Raw genomic sequence first — 19,154 nt, 5'->3', positions numbered from 1 at the left:
TTAAGAATATTAAAGCTCAGGAAAACTATGACAGGTTATAACCTTTTTCTGTAATTGTTGTGAAGATAATTATTCACTATACAGTGGATGTGATAAAATCTCTTTCAAGAAATCTACAGGATAAAAAAAAAGGTCATGTCCCCATATAATAATGAGCAAAAGAAGATGAAAGGCCGAGCTGTGTGCTGTGTGTGTTCCAATCCTTGCACTATTTTATATTTGCTTTTCAAAAGAGACCTTCAGAGTTGTTTGAGGTTTCTTTTTTATGTTGCCTTTTGTTTTGGCTGAATGCAAGTTGAGCATGTTGGTTCTAAATCCTCCTGTCTTCTTTCCGTGAACAGGAAATTCAGGCTTGTAATGCAAAAGTGCTGGGAAACTTTTTACTTACTGTCTTAGGTGACAGGAATTGAGATGCATTTTGCTAAACCACTGGACTTGTTGAATGCAATGGAGACATGTGTCAGGTTCCTGTTCTGGCTTGCTAGTTTGGGGCATTGACTCCAGTGTTCTAAATTGTTAGCTATTTTGTACAGTGTGGAAACCTCTTTGGTGCTTTGGGTATCTTAGAGGTTGCTGGGGAAAGACAACCACAAGCCGGGCCTTTGAACTGGTTATCATATCAGGCATGCTGGCTGGGAGTTGAAATCCACAAGTCATAAAAGGGCCAAGTTTGAAGACCCCTGATATACATACACCTGTATATCTGTAAAGAAAATGGATATTTGCTCCGTTTCTGTTGCTCTGTCAGACCCATCTTTTCCTAGGAATGCTGGGACTGGCCATGAGTCCCTACTTTAATCCTCTCATATGTGGAAGCTGGCCTTGAAATCTCAAGTCATGCAAAAATCTAGCTATTACATGGTATGTTTTTAAACACACACACACACACACACACACACACACACACACACAGAAATACTACATTCTGCTAAGCTTTTGAGTATTAATATCACTCTCTGATTTTAGAGACTTTCCTGTTTTATTGCAATGTATTTAGTACATATTATTAGGTTGGTGTTAGCACTCTTTTTTTTTGTAAAAAAAAGTCCTCTGTTTTATTTGTGTGTGTATGCATGTGTGTTTGGTCTAAATCATCACAAATGCTCAATAGAGATGTGATTTAAAAGGCATTAAATAAGCAAGTAAAGTTTGAAAGTGCTGATGTATAACCAACTTGGGGGGGGGGAAGGGATAGGAGGATAAAAAAAATCGTATTGATAATGTCAGGCAATGCAAAGAGTGCATTGCCCAGATAATTTTTAAGTCTGTTGTTAAGCTGAATTGATTAGATTCTGCCTGCATCAGTAATTTTTGCTTATGATGTGTTTCGTTTTGAAAGAACTTCTTCAAGAAGATCGAAAGTTCAGATGGACAAGTTATTTAACTAAGTCTCTCTAGATTGCTTGTCCTGTATCCTTCTCTGCCAGCAAGTATCTCCCATCAGTTTTGACTTTCCAGGAGCAGAATACATGATTTGACTTCATCCAAGCTGTATTAGGTCACTGCTACTCCTGGGCTATTAATAAGGTGACCAACTTTTTTACAATGAAAAGGAGGACAAAAATAAATTGAAGAAAAAAATATCGTAAATAAAAGAACATTTTATTCATTGCAACAATAATACAGAATACACTATACTATGATAAATGCGTAATAAAAAACATTTGTAACAATAACATTTTATATTGTAATTATGCTTACATGCCACGCCCCCGCCTGCAGCCGCCCCACCAGCACTGCTGCCCCACCATTTAGAGCGGGTCCCGCGGCTCCCAAAGCACCAGCTGCGCCGGCTCCGGCCCCGGGGAGCAGCCTGATGTCAACACACCCAACCTACAGCCGCCCTGCCAGCACCACCACCACCCACCCTGCGCAACCCCATGTAGAGCAGGCCCCGCGGCTCCCACAGCACGGAGGGCAGCCAGCCACCGCCACCCCTCACACCCTCACCTGCAGCAGCCCCGCCACCCCTGCCTCTTGTGCCCGCAGCCATTATTGCCCTAGCAGGGCCGAAGATCAAGAGAAAGTTACCGTGGCGTCGCCACTCCAGTCTCCTCCAGGTATCTTCGGGACTAACTAGGACAGCGGTTCTCAACCTTTTTATACGGCGACCCCTGGTCACACGGACTGGCGCGCATGCGCGGCGGCGCCCCATTGTGGCACGCATGTGTGGCGGTGCCCCCATGCACGGCGCACATGCGCGGCGGCGCCCCCTGAGGGGGAAAAATGGCGGATCGCGTTGTTTGGCGACCCCTGTAAAATGGTTGTTCGACCCCAAATGGGGTCGCGACCCATAGATTGAGAACCGCTGAACTAGGAGATGGTGTAGTTGGGTAGCAGGGAGGGGTGCAAAGTTCCTGCCAATTCACCTTCGCTGCAGACAACTTACATGTGCAAAGTTTGCCGGCTGGGTGTTTTGGCGTGCTCAGCAGCAATTCTTATTGGCTTTCAAAAGCCAATAGGAGTAGCACAGCTCATGCAAAAGTTGAGAAAAAACCATCAAAAAAAGGTGCCGGAATGCCGTTCTGAGCGTTCTATGAGGAAAAAAAAGCCCTGCAGATTAGTCTTCAAATATTGAAAAGGAGGACATGTAGGAGGACACTTTTCGAGGGAGGACAGAACTCACAAAAGGAGGACCGTCCTCCCTAAAGGAGGACGGTTGGTCACCTTACTATTAATCTTACCCATGCTATCTAAAGCCATTAATGCCATGAATTTAATGTAGTAACAGGACTTGGGAGAGAGGAGACTCAGAAGTAAGGAAATAACATTCAAAAGCACACCCATGTGAAAACATTTGAATTATTTGATTGACAAAAAGGGAAATTACTGAAAAATGACAGTTTAGTACTAGTAAAATAAAGTAATACACTAGGATGGAACAATTCTTCTTAGAGTAGAAAAACAAGGTGACTGGATATGACATATGGATAAAGCACATACACCATTTTGAAAAGAAAGATATACTTAGCTATAAAAAGTAATATTTGTATCTTGCTTAGGTGGTGACCATAATCCCGTTGTGACCTGAAGACAGGAATGAAGAGGTCCAATAATTATTAAACTATTGAAGTTGAGAGAGATAAAAAAGAAATAGTTTTCCTCAAACCCTCAAAAGTAATTACTGTATCAGCTTTAGCACTTCAGATGTTTTTTAATACACATGAACATACACACACACACACACACACACAAACACACACACACACCTAAGGATATTATTCACTTGCTCCTTTCAGATAGCAGCATCTTCTAGCTGATTTCAAAAAAGCTAAGCAGGTACTGGTTTGTTTTGTACTTGAATGGGAGACTATCACAAAATGTCAGGGCTGTACATTAGATCAGAAGGTTAAAAAAAGAGAAAAGCATCCTGATGGAAGGCAATATTAAACTACTTTTGAATTCTTGCCAACAAAACTAAATGGGAAAGACCCAAGGAATCAAGCTCTATCTTTTTGGAAAACTTACTCAGGGATAATCTTTCTTATTATTTGCTTCAACTGGAGAGATCTACTTCCATTATTTTTCATATTAAATTATATATATTGAATTAACTTGGGTAGCTGAATATATCTGCCAAGTTTATTCATTATTCATCCTGATTGCCAGTGGCCCTATGTATAGTTTTCCTTATTAGTAGTACATGCTTCATAACTATTAAGCATGAGATTTTTGTACAGGCAGAACTGTTGCTCCCATGAGCCAAGCCTGTATGGCTAGAACTTTATGCTCTTATCATTAGAATGTCTTTAAATAATATACAACAAGTAAACATAACAATACAGAAAATGTTATTATGACACATGCATATTCATTACAGTCAGCATAAATTGTACTGTATAAGGTTTTGCCTCAAAGAAAACAATTTATTACAGTAAACAATGTGAGAAAAATGCATTTATATTTTGTTCATCATTCTAGGAAAACAGAAAATCTAATATATTGGCATCTCAGTTACTACTTAGCTTCCATGAAGACAAAGAGGAAGTTGTTGTTTTAGGCACATGACACCAAAACAATGTATTATTTGAGGGAGTTGGAGGCAGAAAATTGGTTTGAAATTGTCAGATGACTCACAAAAATAAACTTGAGTGACATGACTGAGCACATGACCTTGTTTGAGGGGGCCATGTCCTCTGATCAGTCCTTTATTAGGGGCTGCCAAACCAAACTCCCACAAGCACATTCATCCTACTGGTTCTCTTTCCCACCACAAGAACAAAGTAACACTTTCACTTCCCTGTTAGTATTCAGCAACCTTATGATAGAACTTTATAACCTCAAACTTTACTGATAGCTTCAGTGAGAAGTTGGAGAAATAAACCTTTGATCACTACAAACTAAATTAGACAGGTATTTTTATTTGTATATAACTGCTGAATTGCTCATTCATAGAGAATAAATGTGGTTCTGATTGTTTCCACTGGCAGCATCCTAGTCTATGGAGGTCCTTTCTAAAAGAACCTATGTTTAAAAAAAAATAGAAATAGAACTAGCAATCTGATAGAGCTGTAATTAGGTTAAGGCTTCTGGCTGTGATTTGCATGGTCCAATTTGCACTTCAGTTAATTAAAAATATCTACAACATGGGTGTGTCTTGCTAAATATATATTGCAGAATCCTATGTGCATTCTAGGTCATAGATTCTCAGACCCCCTTGTTGCTGTTATTAGCTTTAAAATGTTATAAGCTAATAGTTCTTCACTTTTAAAGCATAATGCAAAGTCATTAACATGTTGATTCTTCGCTCGTTAAAGAACTATGTCAATTCAATCAGAATATTGCTAAGAAAATAGCTTTCTCTCGTGTCTTTAAAAATGATTCTTAAAAAAAACCAATAATGGCCATGACCGCTGACATTCTTCTTAAAACAGAACTCAAAGTGGCATTGTTATGATCAGAATTGTGCATTCAAAGGAGCTATATATTAGTTGTCTGAACTGCTATACAATCTGAAATAGATCTAAAAGAAGTATGGCCCTTCCGTTGTGGAGTATAAGTCATGCTTTTTGTGCTTCTGTAAATAGCCAAAGGCAAGTGGGATAGTTCAAAACAATCTTCTATTTGGGACAGTATATAAACAGAAGAAATTGTAACATCAATTTACTGGAGGGCTCTGAATCCATTGCCCATCCTGTGACTACAGGCTCATTATTGAAAGTTGAAAAACAATCCTGCTTTTCAGAAATAATTTCAGTATGTATAGCATAGTGTGGTGTGATGTAGTGTAGTATGTGTAATATGAATTCATGTGAATATGATCGCTTGAAGGAAGATGACATCACAGCTAAAGTCATCTTCTATACCTAGTAGAACAATAATAGAATGGGGAAAGACTTCACTGTGAAATGGGAAAGACCTGGTGCAGAGAAGTAAACCATGGGAAGCAATATTTTATAAGACATGTATATGTAATAAACAGAATAAATAAAAGGAGCCTTCCACTGGCCCAGCTAAACCAGTATCCTGGCTAGTATGGGATAGCAAGCCTTCAATGAACCTTCCTCTAATACTGCATCAACCACTGATCTTGCTGGTTTGTATCCTGGATTTCTCTCTTAAGAATGTATGTCCTTCTTGCTGAAACCAACGTTGTTGTTGTTTTTAAAACCCCAAGACCTTCAATCTCTGAAGAACACTTGAACTCCCTTCCATTCTTTTCATTGAATCCTATGCTGATGTAATTGTTTCTTCATTTGTTTTCATTGTTTTTGTTCATTGAAATCAGTGGGTCGACAAACAGGACTGTGCAGAGAACCCAAACATACTGAAATAGCTGGATTCTGTTTTCATTGACTGGTTGCTAATAATTTTAACAGTGCTGTGCCCCAAATGTAGGAATGTATGCAGTCTGAAACAATTACCTTCTCTTTAAAAGTAAGTAAGATAGTGAAAAGATCATTATTGTCTTTTTCTTACATACTTTTTAATTTTTTTTCCTATTATATTTACATATGTCCTTCATATACAATCTTTATTGAACAAAATCATGTTAGTAAATCTTTAAAACAGCCACATATTATTTCTCTGCTATAGACGGGGGACAGAGGTTTAACATGTAAAGGCATGTCTAAAGCATCATAATGAAGCTGACAGTAAGATTTAAGCCGAGGGAGTTCCTGGCTCAGAATTCACACTCTTAACCATTACATTATACCAATTCAGTTTCGACTGACCAGTTGGAATTTCTTATTATCATGAAGTTGGAATGCTTATTCAGAATTATTCAGGCATTATGAAGAAAGTATTTTGCTTCATTGCAAATAACCCGGCCTACTAAACAGTTCAAAGTGTTTGTCTGAGAACATGGAAATGAAGCAGTAGATGACTTCCTTTCCAGTGTACAAACTCACATGGACCCACATTATTACTCAGATGATAATAAACAGTGGAAATAAGACTGTCAGGAGAAATACATGAATTTTATTTCCAATACAAACATTTTTATTTGTTAATCTGGTTAATCAAATTATTATACCAGGACAAAAAAATTATACCAGAACAAATATATTGGTCTCTAGTACACATAAAACATTGCAGAAAACTATCCATCCTGAAGTCAAAAAGAAAAGATAAGGAGTCTTCATAGTCGTGGCTTTGTCGAATAAAATAATTTGAGACTGTATCCAACTTCTATAAAAATCTGTTCGTAGATAGACTCCTGGCAACTGTGACCGGCCACAACCGAAACCAAAGCTGCTGATCCCTACCAGATAGTACCTGGTGACATCTGGCAGATAGCATGCAAGAGGACCACCACTGTCTCCCTAACAACCATCAATTCCTGCTTTTTCAGAGCCGGCACAAAACATTTTGTCTTTCACCATCCCTGCATACCAATCATGTCTATTACAAGTTGATATTGGAATAATATCAACCTGTGCTTCTTGTAATACATCTCTACTATAAGCTTACCTCCCTTAAAAACTAATAATGAACTTTTTAAATCAGCTGTTAACCCTACCTTTTATTAATTCTTTAAGGTATTTAAGTTGATGGATGGATGGATGGATGGATGGATGGATGGATGGATGGATGACAGATTTTCAAGGAGACTTTTAGCTCTGAAGTTACCATATAAAACTTTTAAATCAATAAAATTATGTTATAAACCTATCTATTTGATATTTGTAGAATATGACACCAAGTGGTAGGATTTCTAAGGCTTTAGCCCTATTCAGTGTTTTTATACTAATGATGGTTTGACAAATTAATACTGGTTTGGATAATTTTCTTTAGCTGTGATTGGTAAAGAGCTGCATTCACAGTGCTTTTAATGAGTAATCCAAAGAAACTATTTTTTGCTTGTTAGTGTAAAATTGCAAAGGCTCCTTCCCATTCGCTCTCTGATTGGGCTTGTCCTTTTCCTTTATTTGCCAAACAGGAGAAGAGGAAGGATAAATTGTTCCCCATTAGGCATACTGTATGTCTGGTATTGCCCACGTAAGGCCATGTTTTTAGATCATAAATTCTCCCTCAGGCCAAGAATCCGTAACTAAAATGGTTAGGTCTATCGCTTCTTTCCTTGCTTTCGTCCTCTTTCTGAATCTGTGCAACACCCATCCTTTTCCTGTCTCCCTTGCTCTTTTCATCTATCCCCGTTCTCTGCTTTTTCTTTCTATTGCATCAGGTCATCCTTCTCTTTTACCTGTATCCAGCCATCATGCTTCTCACTAATCCTGTTCTTTTTATTTCCTAACTGCCTTCTCCCCACCTTGATTGCCAACTCTGGCTTTCCTTCTCACTTCTTATCCCAGAACTCAGGAGCTACCATTCCTCAGTCATTTGGACAGCCATTTGTCCGAAATGGTATAGGGTTACCTGCCTGAGCAGCGGGTTGGACTTGATGATCTCCAAGGTCCCTTCCAACTTTATTATTATTATTATAAAGTCCAGAATTCTAGCTTTCCTGCCCTCTTACCTGTCTCCCTCAACTTAATATCTAGTCATCTCGCTCTCCCTTTCTTGCTATGCACTATCTGAGTAAGAACTAAGGAGAAATTTCCTAACAATGAGAACAATTAACCAGTGGAATGGCTTGCTTCCAGGAGTTGTAGGTGCTCCATCACTGGAGGCGTTTAAGAAGAGACTGGACAGCCATTTGTCGGGAATGGTATAGGGCAGTGGTTCTCAACCTGTGGGTCGGGACCCCATTTGGGGTCGAACACCATTTCTCGGGGGTCGCCAAACAACGCAGTCCGCCATTTTTCCCCCTTTTCCTTAGCTGTGCTACTCCCTTTTATTCTATTGGCTTTTGAAAGCCAATAGAATAGACTCTCTTGAATAGAGTCTAATTCTATTGGCTTTCAAAAGCCAATAGGAATTGTCCAGGCTGTGTCTGCCCTGCTGAGCCTGCCAAAAAGTCCCATTCTGCAAACGGTGCTGTACCAGTTGAGTAGTCCTCAACTTACGACCGGTTGAGTAGTCCTCGACTTATGACCGGTTGGGGGTCGCGGCATTAAAAAGGTTGAGAACCACTGGTATAGGGTCTCCTGCTTGAGCAGGTGATTGGACTAGAAGACCTCCAAAGTCCCTTCCAACTCTTATTCTGTTCTGTTCTGTTCTATATTTGTTACTATTGCTAGAGGAGAATGACAGCAGGAGAACAGGATTCAGGAGGAGATCAGGCAGGGGTATGACTGTGTGCCTATGCTGCATACCTATGCTGCGTGCCTATAACTATTTCAGTGCTGAATTGCACTTAGGAATATATGTATGTATGAATGTTTCTGTGCTTAATTACATGACTTTAACTGGAAAACCCAAGTTCAAATCTCCACTTGACCACAGAAGTCCCTGATGCATCCTGAACCAGATATTCCCTCTGAATCCAACCTATCTCGTGGGATGTTTGCTATTATGGAGATAAAATGAAGGAAGACCTCATTGTAGGTTGACTCGATTGAGCCACAAATAAAACCAAAACTGATTTTTAAAATGTTTTTTCTGAGTATAAAAAGCTGAACACATCAGGTCTGGTACCCAACCTTTTTGGAGAAAAATAATTTTTATAAAAAGGAAGCAGATACTCTGTGCTGAATAGTTTCCCTGTATCGTTGACTCATTTGTTAAAAGTTTTAACAATTGCTTAATATCCTTGTGTTGCTCTCTGTCACATTCTTACAACAGATTATGACGGCATTCATAGTAATGAGGGAGTTACATAACTTTGGGAGGAACATTACAACATCTTAACTTTTAACTTAGTAGCTAAGCAACAGTCTTACAAATGATCCTATATGTTAATAGGAAGTTGCAAGTATAGTTTTACATTCATGATCTGCAAAGGTGAAGGGGCCATTACATACACATATGAAGGGATGGGACAACCAAATACACTTCAGAAGAGCAACCCTTATAGCTGTCATTCAGCAGACAGCAGGTAATTATTTCCTACTTGGTCATTTGCTTTTGGATAGTTAAATAAAGAAATAAAGACAGGTAAAGCAAGGAGCAGACATCAGAATGTTACAATGGAAATGTCTGAAAAAATTTTGTGAAAGACACAGCAATAACACCTTCAAAATATTTGGAAATTCCCTGATAAGTAACTTTGTTGCTTGCTTGACTTTATGCAGAAAGGAGGAACCAAAATAAATTAGCACTGTTTTAAAACTCAATACATGCTATTGAAAACTATCACTCATGTAAATGTTAATATTCTGCTCCATTTAATAAAGAAACCTTTATTCGCAGAGAAGATGGGGTTTATTGAAAGGCTTTTTTCCCCTAAGGAGCAGATGTGTCTTCAATTTAGGATGTAAGCCAATGAATTTTTTTTTATGAGCAGACATAGATAGAGTTTATATTGCCTAAAAGGCAATATAAAATAAATACAGTAAAGAACATAAAGAGCATTCTTTTCAATCTTAGATGGCTTACACAATCAAGTCAGACCCATACCTGGCAAGACAGCCATTTATAACACTTAGGTCTATATTTTTCCCCAGGAAAGTCTGTATTTTCTCAGCACAGCTGCTCTGAAACTTACAGATAGAAAACATCTGATTGCATTCTGGAACTTCTCTTTGTCACTCTTTTGTATCCTCGTATTCATTTCTTTGACGTTATTCAAAATGTAATTGGCTGAAAAGTCGTAATCATTGTAATTATCATTTGATTTTCAGAAATTTAAAGAACTTACACAAAGGAATCAAAATCAAGATATCATTTACCAAAGATCAAATCACTTTTTCCAAATTTCCATACTAAAGCTGCGTTACATAAATAAACTTGAGTTCTGTACATAGCAAATGTGGAGGGTCTCTTACATTTGGTTGAATTACAGTTCCAGCATCCTTTGCTATGCTGGTATGATTTCTGGAAAGTTGTACCAATAACAGCAAGAAGAACAAGGTTTCCAGTTGGGAAAGCAATATGTTCCTAATTTTAAAAAATATATAGTTCTGATTGCTGCATGAAAATTCTACCAAATTTGTTATTGTTACTATACTTGTTATTATACCAGGTAGTATGTTTATTTGCTAATTGCTATTGCTCCTGATACTATTAGCATCATTGTTAATGTTTAAGGAAATGCTTGGACTTTTAGATTTTTATAAGGTTTGATTAACTATGATTGAGATTTAATCAGAATTCATAAATCTACCAAAGTTAAGTATTTGCTTGAGAGAATTCCCATGGAAGAAGGAGTGAGCCCCAGGAAGTGGGTTTGATGAGCAGATGGGGTTTCTGCCTCAGGACACAATACTGAATTAGTATTTCAGTATTTCGGCTAGTAGGACAATGCGCTTTTGGTGTGATGTGAAAGGCACATGAATGGAAGCTCTGACATTTGTGGGTCTCTTAAAATATTTTGGCACGCTTTGTATAAGGGTTTCATTCTTGATGGTTTGGCCAAATTCCACAATGGAGTTAAATTTTCAATTGGATTAGAATGTTGTACTTGCTACAAAAAAATCCTGCACACTGTTAAATATCGCTACCCAAAGCTCACTTGTAAATACCAGCATATAATGATCACCCTCACTTCTCACCCAGAATATTGAACACATAGCAGTATTTTCAAATTGAATATAATCAACAGGTTTAGAAATAGGTCATTGAGAGAAACAATTGGGAGGTGAATCCACCACACTGAGGAGTATCAACTGTCCTTCAAGTAATAATCCTAAAGACTACATTGGAATTCCAAGGAACAACATATGTGCTAACTTTCCCCTGTCTGGTCGTGACCGACTCTAGGGGGCAGTGCTCATCTCTGGTTCCTAGCTGAGGGAGCATTGTCCAAAGACAATTGTTTTTATGATCATGTAGCTGGCATGACTAACAGCATAGAATATTGTTACCTTTCCACCAAAGTGGTACCTATTCATCTACTTGCATTTGCATGCTATCAAACTGCTAGATTGGTAGGAGTTGGAGCAAGAATGGGAGCTCATGCTGTCATATGATGCATGAGACAAACCTCCATAAGCCATTACATAGAGCAGGCATGTCAAACTCACGACGTCACATGACGTCGTGCGATATATTGTGACTTTTCCCCCATTTCCGGCAATGGGGTGGGCACAGTTTCAGCATGATGCATCCGGCCCGCGGGCCAGCAGTTTGAACATGCCTGACATAGAGCAATGGCTCTCATTCTTGGCAGATTTAAGATGTGTGCTGGGGAATTTTGGGAGTTGAATTCTACACATCTTAAAGCTGCCAAGGTTGAGAAACATTGACATAGAGAGAAGGTTTGGATTATGCAGACTTAATTAATAAGGAACTTATTAAAACCTGTATTTTCTTGCTGACATTAATCTGTAGGGTAGATGACTTTTGCAAAACAGAGTTACAGATGGTGTAAAAATGTTGAACAATTGTTACCAAGACAAACCTCAGAGCCCTCTGTAGTTATATTGATTATATTTCACTGGATGCTAGTTAAACTGTCAGTACAATTCAAAGTGTTGTTTCCGACCTACAGAGCTGTTTCTTAGGAAAAAGGCTGACAAACATGCTCAGATACTGCATGGCTAATGTCTCTGCTTAATGGTCTGACCTCCATCTCATCAACTACAGGGCTTATTCAGGGCTGGTGAATACATTTGGAATACTAAAGCAAATACATTTGAGAATAGTGCGAATTTTCTCATTAAATGACTGTTGTGTGTGAATTACTAGAGAGAATTACTAAACCTGTTCATAAAATGACTCCCAAGACTTAGCCATTTCTCCAAAGGCCATCTTTGCAACATTCCCTCTAATCCTTGGATTTTTTCAATCCCCAATATTGTATATTTTTCTTTTTCTGAGCAGCCAATTACACTTCTTGATTAAGTACTTCTCTCTGAGCAGCCAATTACACTTCTTGATTAAGTACTTCTCTCTGATTTTCCCCTGGTTTTAATTTTCTAAGTCTGTTTATAAGGCTTATTGGGATCCAGAAAAATTCTTGTAATTCTTGTGCACGAACAGTAGTATTCAGTCCAGGGTCTGCAGACCACATATTGTCCCCAGGCTTTCTGCATTTATCCCCAGTAAGCTGGGCAGAGATAGCTCATCTTGACAACACCTGCCAACCCCTGGGGGTTGAGGGCTAAAATATATGATGAATGGTTGCAGGAACTGGGTATGTCTAGTCTAACAAAGAGAAGTCCTGGGGTGTAAGACATGATAGCAGTCTTTCAATATTTGAGGAGCTGTTACAGAGAGGAGGGGGGCTTACCTATTCTCCAAAACATAAACCTAACCCTAAATCAAGGACAAGAAGTAACAGATGGAAACTAATCAAGGGGAGAAGCAACCTAGAACTAAGGAGAACTTTCTTGACAATGAGAATAATTAATCAGTGGAATGGCTTGCCTCCAAAATTAGTGAGTGCTCCATCACTGGAGCTTTTTAAAAAAAAGTTTGTCCGAATGGTATAGTGCAGTGATGGCAAAACTTTTAGAGACTGAATGCCCAAACCACAACCCAAAACCCACTTATTTATTGCAAAGTGCCAGGGGTGTATTAGCATTGTGGTGCCCTGAGGGGGGCATGGAGGCTTGGCCCACTGGGTGGGCATGGCCCACTGGGTGGGCATAGCTGTGGTTGTCATGGCAGAGTGTTTGGGCGTGGCTGGGGTGGGCATGGCCACCTCGATGTTGCTCATGGGGGAGATGCCTGTGGGGGCCGGGCAGGGTTGGGGGAGATCTAGGGGGTCTCTGGTGGGTGGGGTGGTAGGTAGGAAGCCCAGCATAGATGGGGGGAGGCACACAATCCTAGCTGGGACTGGGGTGCCATGGTGCCGATGGGGATCCGGCTTTCCCTCCTCAGGGTGGCCTTTGGCTTGCTGGCCGTGGGCATGCTCTACCACCTCTACTCGAGCTTGCTAGCTGGCCGCTTTGCCTCCTTTGTGCTGGGTGGGACTGCCCCTCCAGGCGGTGGCGGCAGCGGCCTAATGGACCTGCACAAGCTGCTGGCAGTAGCAATGCGTGTGCCCACAGAGAGGTTTGCCACCTCTGTTTGACACTGGTATAGTGTCTCCTGACTGAGAAGGAGGTTGAATTAGAAGACTTCCAGGGTCCCTTCCAATTCTGGGAGATAGTGATAACTTTCAGGAATAAGCAGGAGAGTTTTTATCATGTATTAGCTTCAAGAAAGAGATTTTCATCAGGACAACAGTATGGAAAGGAAAACTTAAATGCACTCTTAGCATCTGTTCTGAATCTCTAATTATCAGTTCACACATGCCAAAACACTTTGCAAAACTGAAAATTAAATGCAAATATGCATTGCTTGCCCCTTAAAATGAAATTGCTGATTCCAAAAATACCAAATATTTTCTCTCAACTATATTTCAAGTTATTTATTTCAAGTAACTGAGTATAGTACTGTTAAAAGGGAGAACGTTGTGAAAAAGGGGAGCCCATTTTTTTCTTCCTGCTGAACTGATTTTGGCTGGGAAAATTGAAACTGTTGGCTGTTTTAAAAAGTATCATGTTGTAGGCAATACTTTAAAAAAAAATGTTCCAGCTAGCTAAATTATTTCATTTTGTTTTAAATGACTTATTGGAATTTCACTCTGTGTGCATGTCTTTTAAGTGTGCTAGTAAAAGAGTTTCATGAACAGGTTTCTTATATTAAGATAGAATAAACATGCTTAATTCTCAACTGCTATTTCAAAGGCTTCGGGAACTGCCAGAAACTATTTTTGCTCAATGTAGTCTTGATGGTGGTATTACAGAGATGTACAATATGCTGTATACAGATGTTGCTTTGTTAATTGTCAATTTAAATGATGCATGTATAGCAAGAATTGGTGGGCCTTAGAGGAGATATGAGAGATAACAGAGCACTGCTGGCATTAGTCTGTATATGAAATGTGTTATAAAAATAACCACAACCTAACACAATTTACAGCCCTCAGGAACATTTGATTCTGTGCTATATTTTAGCTAACAAATTCCTTTATAGCACAATTAAGCATAATTTATGAATACATTTCTGGTTGGCACTAGTACTTTTTTTATTTGTTTGTTAAGGGTAGAATTTTGAATGGCTTTTTCTTGAGAAAGAATAGAAACTTCAGATATCCAAACAAATCCAGTGGTAAAAAAATTAATGTAAGAGATCCATTAACTGATGTTAATATAATTTCTATTATTGAGGGCACCAACACACAATTGTAGCCACAATCTAGACTTTTCTTTTTTTTTTTTTGCTGCCCTACTTGGTGTTTTGAACTTCAGTCTTAGTCAATAAATAAATCAGCTCATTTTTATTTACCTGGTTTCAACTGAATCTCCCCCATTTTGGCAACTAGCAATAGATCATCACCAATGCTCTTATCTGATTGCAGATAAGAGCCAGAAATCTGAATTGTTATCCATGTAACTTTGTACAATTATAACTTTGATCATTTGATATTTTGCAGGATGTGATTTGATAACTCAATAACCTGATAGGGAGCCATTGCAGTTCTTCTGCATGTTGATAGAACGAAAAAGAAATAGACACCTTACAAATATATGTTCCACCTAATACTGCCTCTAATACATCAACTTTCTGTGTGAGGGGTAAATGGTCCAAATAGAAGCTGTGTCATCTAAGCTTTGGGCAAATTATAGAGCACAGATATTCAGAGCATATAGAGTTACCTAGGAATGATAACGCAATTAGAAGTTCAGGATTCATTTTTCACTTCTGTCTTATCTTCAGTGTACTCTGGAGCTCTATCGCTTCAGTTGTAAAACATACTTTAAAACAATTTTTACTGAATTCAGCTGAGCCAGCGATAAATTGGTTCAACAGCCTAACAAAGACGGTAGGTTAACACCCCTTATATCTGTTTTGTAAATCTGAGATTTTCATGACTTTGACTCAGCCGTATTTTAAACAGGTTCTGAAGCCCTGGCTTTTTTTCCCCACCAGGTTTTGGGCTATGGTGGGTTTTGGGCTCCCTTTGTGAGGGATATTATGGGCTTTTAATGGATGTTTGCCCGACCTAAATGACTTATTTTTTTTCTCTAATGTTTGCTACGCTTGTTTTTAATTATATACACTACCCAGAGTTGTTGATGCATTGGGCAGCCTTATAAATGTATGATAAATAATTACATACATATACAGTTATGCATATTGGATTATAACACATATGTAATTATGAGATTTCCCCCCCCCCCATTGTTTCTATCCATTCTATCCAATCGGATACCATCAAATAGAGAGTATTGTCTGGTGGGGCACAGAATGAGAACCTTTTCTGTGTGGCACCCACTCTTTGGAACATCATTGCCCCCGAAGTTAGATTGGCCCCATCCCTGTTGGCCTTTGATTAGGCCTTCAAAACATGGTTTGTACTTGAGTTTGGACTGTAGATATGGATTAGAGTCTGCTCTTGGTTGTATGGATATTAGGTTAGATCATGTCCAGTTGCTATGTCCTTTTATTTTTGTTTTATATTATATATTTTGTGTTTTTATTTGCTTTAATGTAAGATATCTAGAGTTACATGAAAGTGAGATGGGTGGCTATATAGATCAAAAAATTAAATACTACATAATAGCAAAAATCAAATGCAAAGAGTATCCTAGTTCAGTTATTTGAAGAGACTCAGAAGCATGAAACAAAGTTAGTCCATTAAGTCTCCGTAAAGGAAATGTTTTGTGGTATCAGCCCTAGCAAACTCAGAATCCATTTTTTAATTGTAATAGAAGTAAAAGATTAAACATTTCAATAACTGTGCAAAGCACTGAAAGAAGAGCTTTGTGCAGCCTGTTTTCCAAACAAAGCGCTCTTTACTGAACTGTTGAGGCAGAATCCACTGACAGTTGCAGAGGTCTTGTGGGTACATGAACAGAAATGCAAAGGTAATCCTGGAAAGCTCTTGCAGATGTGCCAGGCATCTCAATAGACTACAACTGCCTCTCTGCTTAGAAAAGGGATATTTCATTTATGCTAATATGCTTCACTGAGTGTCTCTTCAGATGCTCTGCACAGTTCTAATAAACATAAAACCATGGTTTTATTGTTATCATGAGACTCAGAGTTACAAATGTTAAGATTCCGGAAGATCTCTAGTTATATATTTGTCCTTCCCATCGTTCTTAAGTGATGGGGAATTGTAACAAGATACAGAGGATCTGATCTACTTATTTGACTGTGTCATGTTTGATTTTGATAGTTATATATTACTTGGTCCATTGGATTTACTTCCCATTAATGTGCGTTGTGGCTTGCTGGAAAGAGTGTGTTAGATGAGAATGGACTAAGGGGGTTGCTAAGCTTCAGAGACACTGCTCTGCATGTCTGCATGTACTATGGAAGTCATATAGAATTGCATTACATTTTCAATACAGATATATTTATTTTGTTCTAGTGTTTCCTAATAGGCCTGTTTTCTCTGGCTTTTTAAGGTGTGCTTTCTCTGCCTGCCTACTTCAGCCCTTACAACGATGGATCGATATGCAGTAATGGAAGAGCTGATGCTTATGCCCAGCTAGAACTTCGAACTTTAGAACAATCTCTCCTGGCAACTTGCGTTGGAAGCATCTCTGAATTGAGTAAGCAACATAAACGCTGATACGTTATTATTTTACATAGCATATGGAACCTTTCACTATGAATATTAGGGGAAAATATTGTGCCGTTTATTTTTGTTTTGCCTGTACTGACACTGCAAAATATGTTTCAGGATGTTTTTCAGGAAAATAAGATCCTCTGATTGGATATTTCAGAGTTTAATACAGTGTTACACAGAGATTAGCTTCTGCCCCATCAGATTATTAAAGCTGTCATCATTTATTCAGGATTATCAAAAATCATGGTACTTTATACATGAACATCTTCTTATTCCAAGGGATTTAGAATCTAAAATTCTATATGTGGGAAGCAAGAGAAGGAAAGGAAAGGTAAGGATGCCTTCAGGTGAAGCTCACTTCCTAGACTCTGCAGCTATGTTGTTGTTTTAAACAGTTCTGCAGAGATTTACTGTTCACTTCCTCTGTGATACTGTTTCAACATCACAGGGTGGCTAACAGTCCTAAAATTCCAAGGTGCCCCCAAGTTTTAAACAAGGCCAATCCTGCCTAATTTCTGAAGTTAGCCAAGGTGCTGTCAACTGGTGAAGTAAGCAACTCAGTAAGAGGAAGAAAATGGGGGACAAGGCAGATGAGGAGAAGTATGTCTTTCAATGACATACTTTTCAGTTTTGTTGTTGTAGGTAGTTTTGATCAGGAATGTGTTTCACATTTAATTGACCACTTTTTCCTCTTTTTTTGTACACTATTTTTTTTCTTTTTTGTCGTTGTTAGGGTTGAAGGTGTGCTTTTGTTTGTTTTACTTGTTCGTATTTTATTTTCTGTGATAAAACAATACATTTTTTTATTGAAAAATTTTAAAAGTTTTTACAAATAAGGAGAAAAAAAATAAAAAACAAAAAACAACCCTACCCAACCACCCCAACCCTCCCAGTCCATCCCCCCCCACCTTCCCAGAGCTGAATATAGGCTTGATTAAAATTTCTAAAAATCTTAAAAAAAAATTAAAAAATATAAACCATTAATATATCTAAATACATTACCTAAGCTTATAAGATAATTAACAATAATATATATGTAAAAAACAAAACAAAACATAGGTATCAAAAAAAGAGAAAAAAATTACTTAAAAAGAAAGAGAATAAAAGAGAAAAGAAAGAAGAAAAGATATATATATATATAAAAAAGAAATAAAATAAGATGAGATAAAAATAAAAAATATAAGGAAAGAGAAGAAAAAAAATACAATCTATAAAATATTAAAATTTATATATAGGTTATTGAAAAACTAAGTAATATTTTTATATCCAACTTATGTTGTATAAAATCTATCCATTTTTCCCATACCGCAAAAAACTTCTCTTGCGATTGATCCTTTAAAAAAACCGAAATCTTTGCCATTTCCGCCAAATAAGAAACTTTAAAAAACCATTCTTGCAAGGTAGGCAAAGATTCCTTCTTCCAGTATTGCCCTACTAACAACCTTGCGGCTGTGATTAAATTTAACATCAGTATAACCTCCTTAACATCACAATCAGTAACAATACCCAACAAAAACAATTGTGGGGTAAATTTTACCCTCCTTCTAAAAATTCTTTGAATGTTCCACCATATCTTAATCTAAAAAGCTTTTATATTTTTACACGACCACCAAATATGATAATAAGTAGCATCCAAACAACCACATCTCCAACATTTAGGCTGTAAGTCAGGATACATACGAGACATTTTTTGTGGATCAAGGTGCCATCTATAAAACATTTTGTAAAAATTCTCCCTTAAGTTCTGGGCTTGTGTAAATTTAACATTCCTCACCCAGATGGTTTCCCAAGTGTCTAGTAGAACTGGTTCACCAAAATTTTGTGCCCATTTAATCATACATTCTTTAATTAGTTCTGGTTCTGAATCCAGTTCTACTAGCACCCCATAGATTCTCTTAAAATGAGTTCGTCTTTGGTCTTTTATTTGTTTAAAAAGATTTTCATCTTCTCTAAGCAAACCCATATTACGATCTATCTTCCAGCTATCCACTATTTCTCTATACTGAAACCATGAATATATAATATTTTCATGTGCTAAATCTTCCAAAGATTTTAAGTGCCAATTTTTACCATCCCATCTGAGTAATTGTGCATAAGAAACACTATCCATCTTAACTCCTCTCCTTATCCCCTCTATCGC

At 38.0% G+C, this 19,154-nt stretch overlaps 1 protein-coding gene across 1 annotated transcript in view; it reads left to right on the top strand.

The window, feature by feature from the left end:
• Positions 1 to 19,154, top strand: part of ABTB2 (ankyrin repeat and BTB domain containing 2) — a 154,911-nt gene that overhangs the window by 77,168 nt on the left and 58,589 nt on the right. Inside the window, exon 2 of the mRNA XM_039356846.1 lies at positions 16,851 to 16,997. Coding sequence (XP_039212780.1) covers positions 16,851 to 16,997 — 147 coding nt within the window. The remainder of the gene's footprint in view (positions 1 to 16,850; positions 16,998 to 19,154) is intronic.

This window comes from Crotalus tigris, unplaced genomic scaffold, assembly GCF_016545835.1.
Source record: "Crotalus tigris isolate CLP2741 ecotype Arizona unplaced genomic scaffold, ASM1654583v1 scf7180000018831.1652172, whole genome shotgun sequence".
Taxonomy (NCBI): Eukaryota; Metazoa; Chordata; class Lepidosauria; order Squamata; family Viperidae; genus Crotalus; species Crotalus tigris.
Note: the sequence above shows the minus strand (reverse complement) of the source record. Positions and strands in the feature narration are given on the sequence as shown.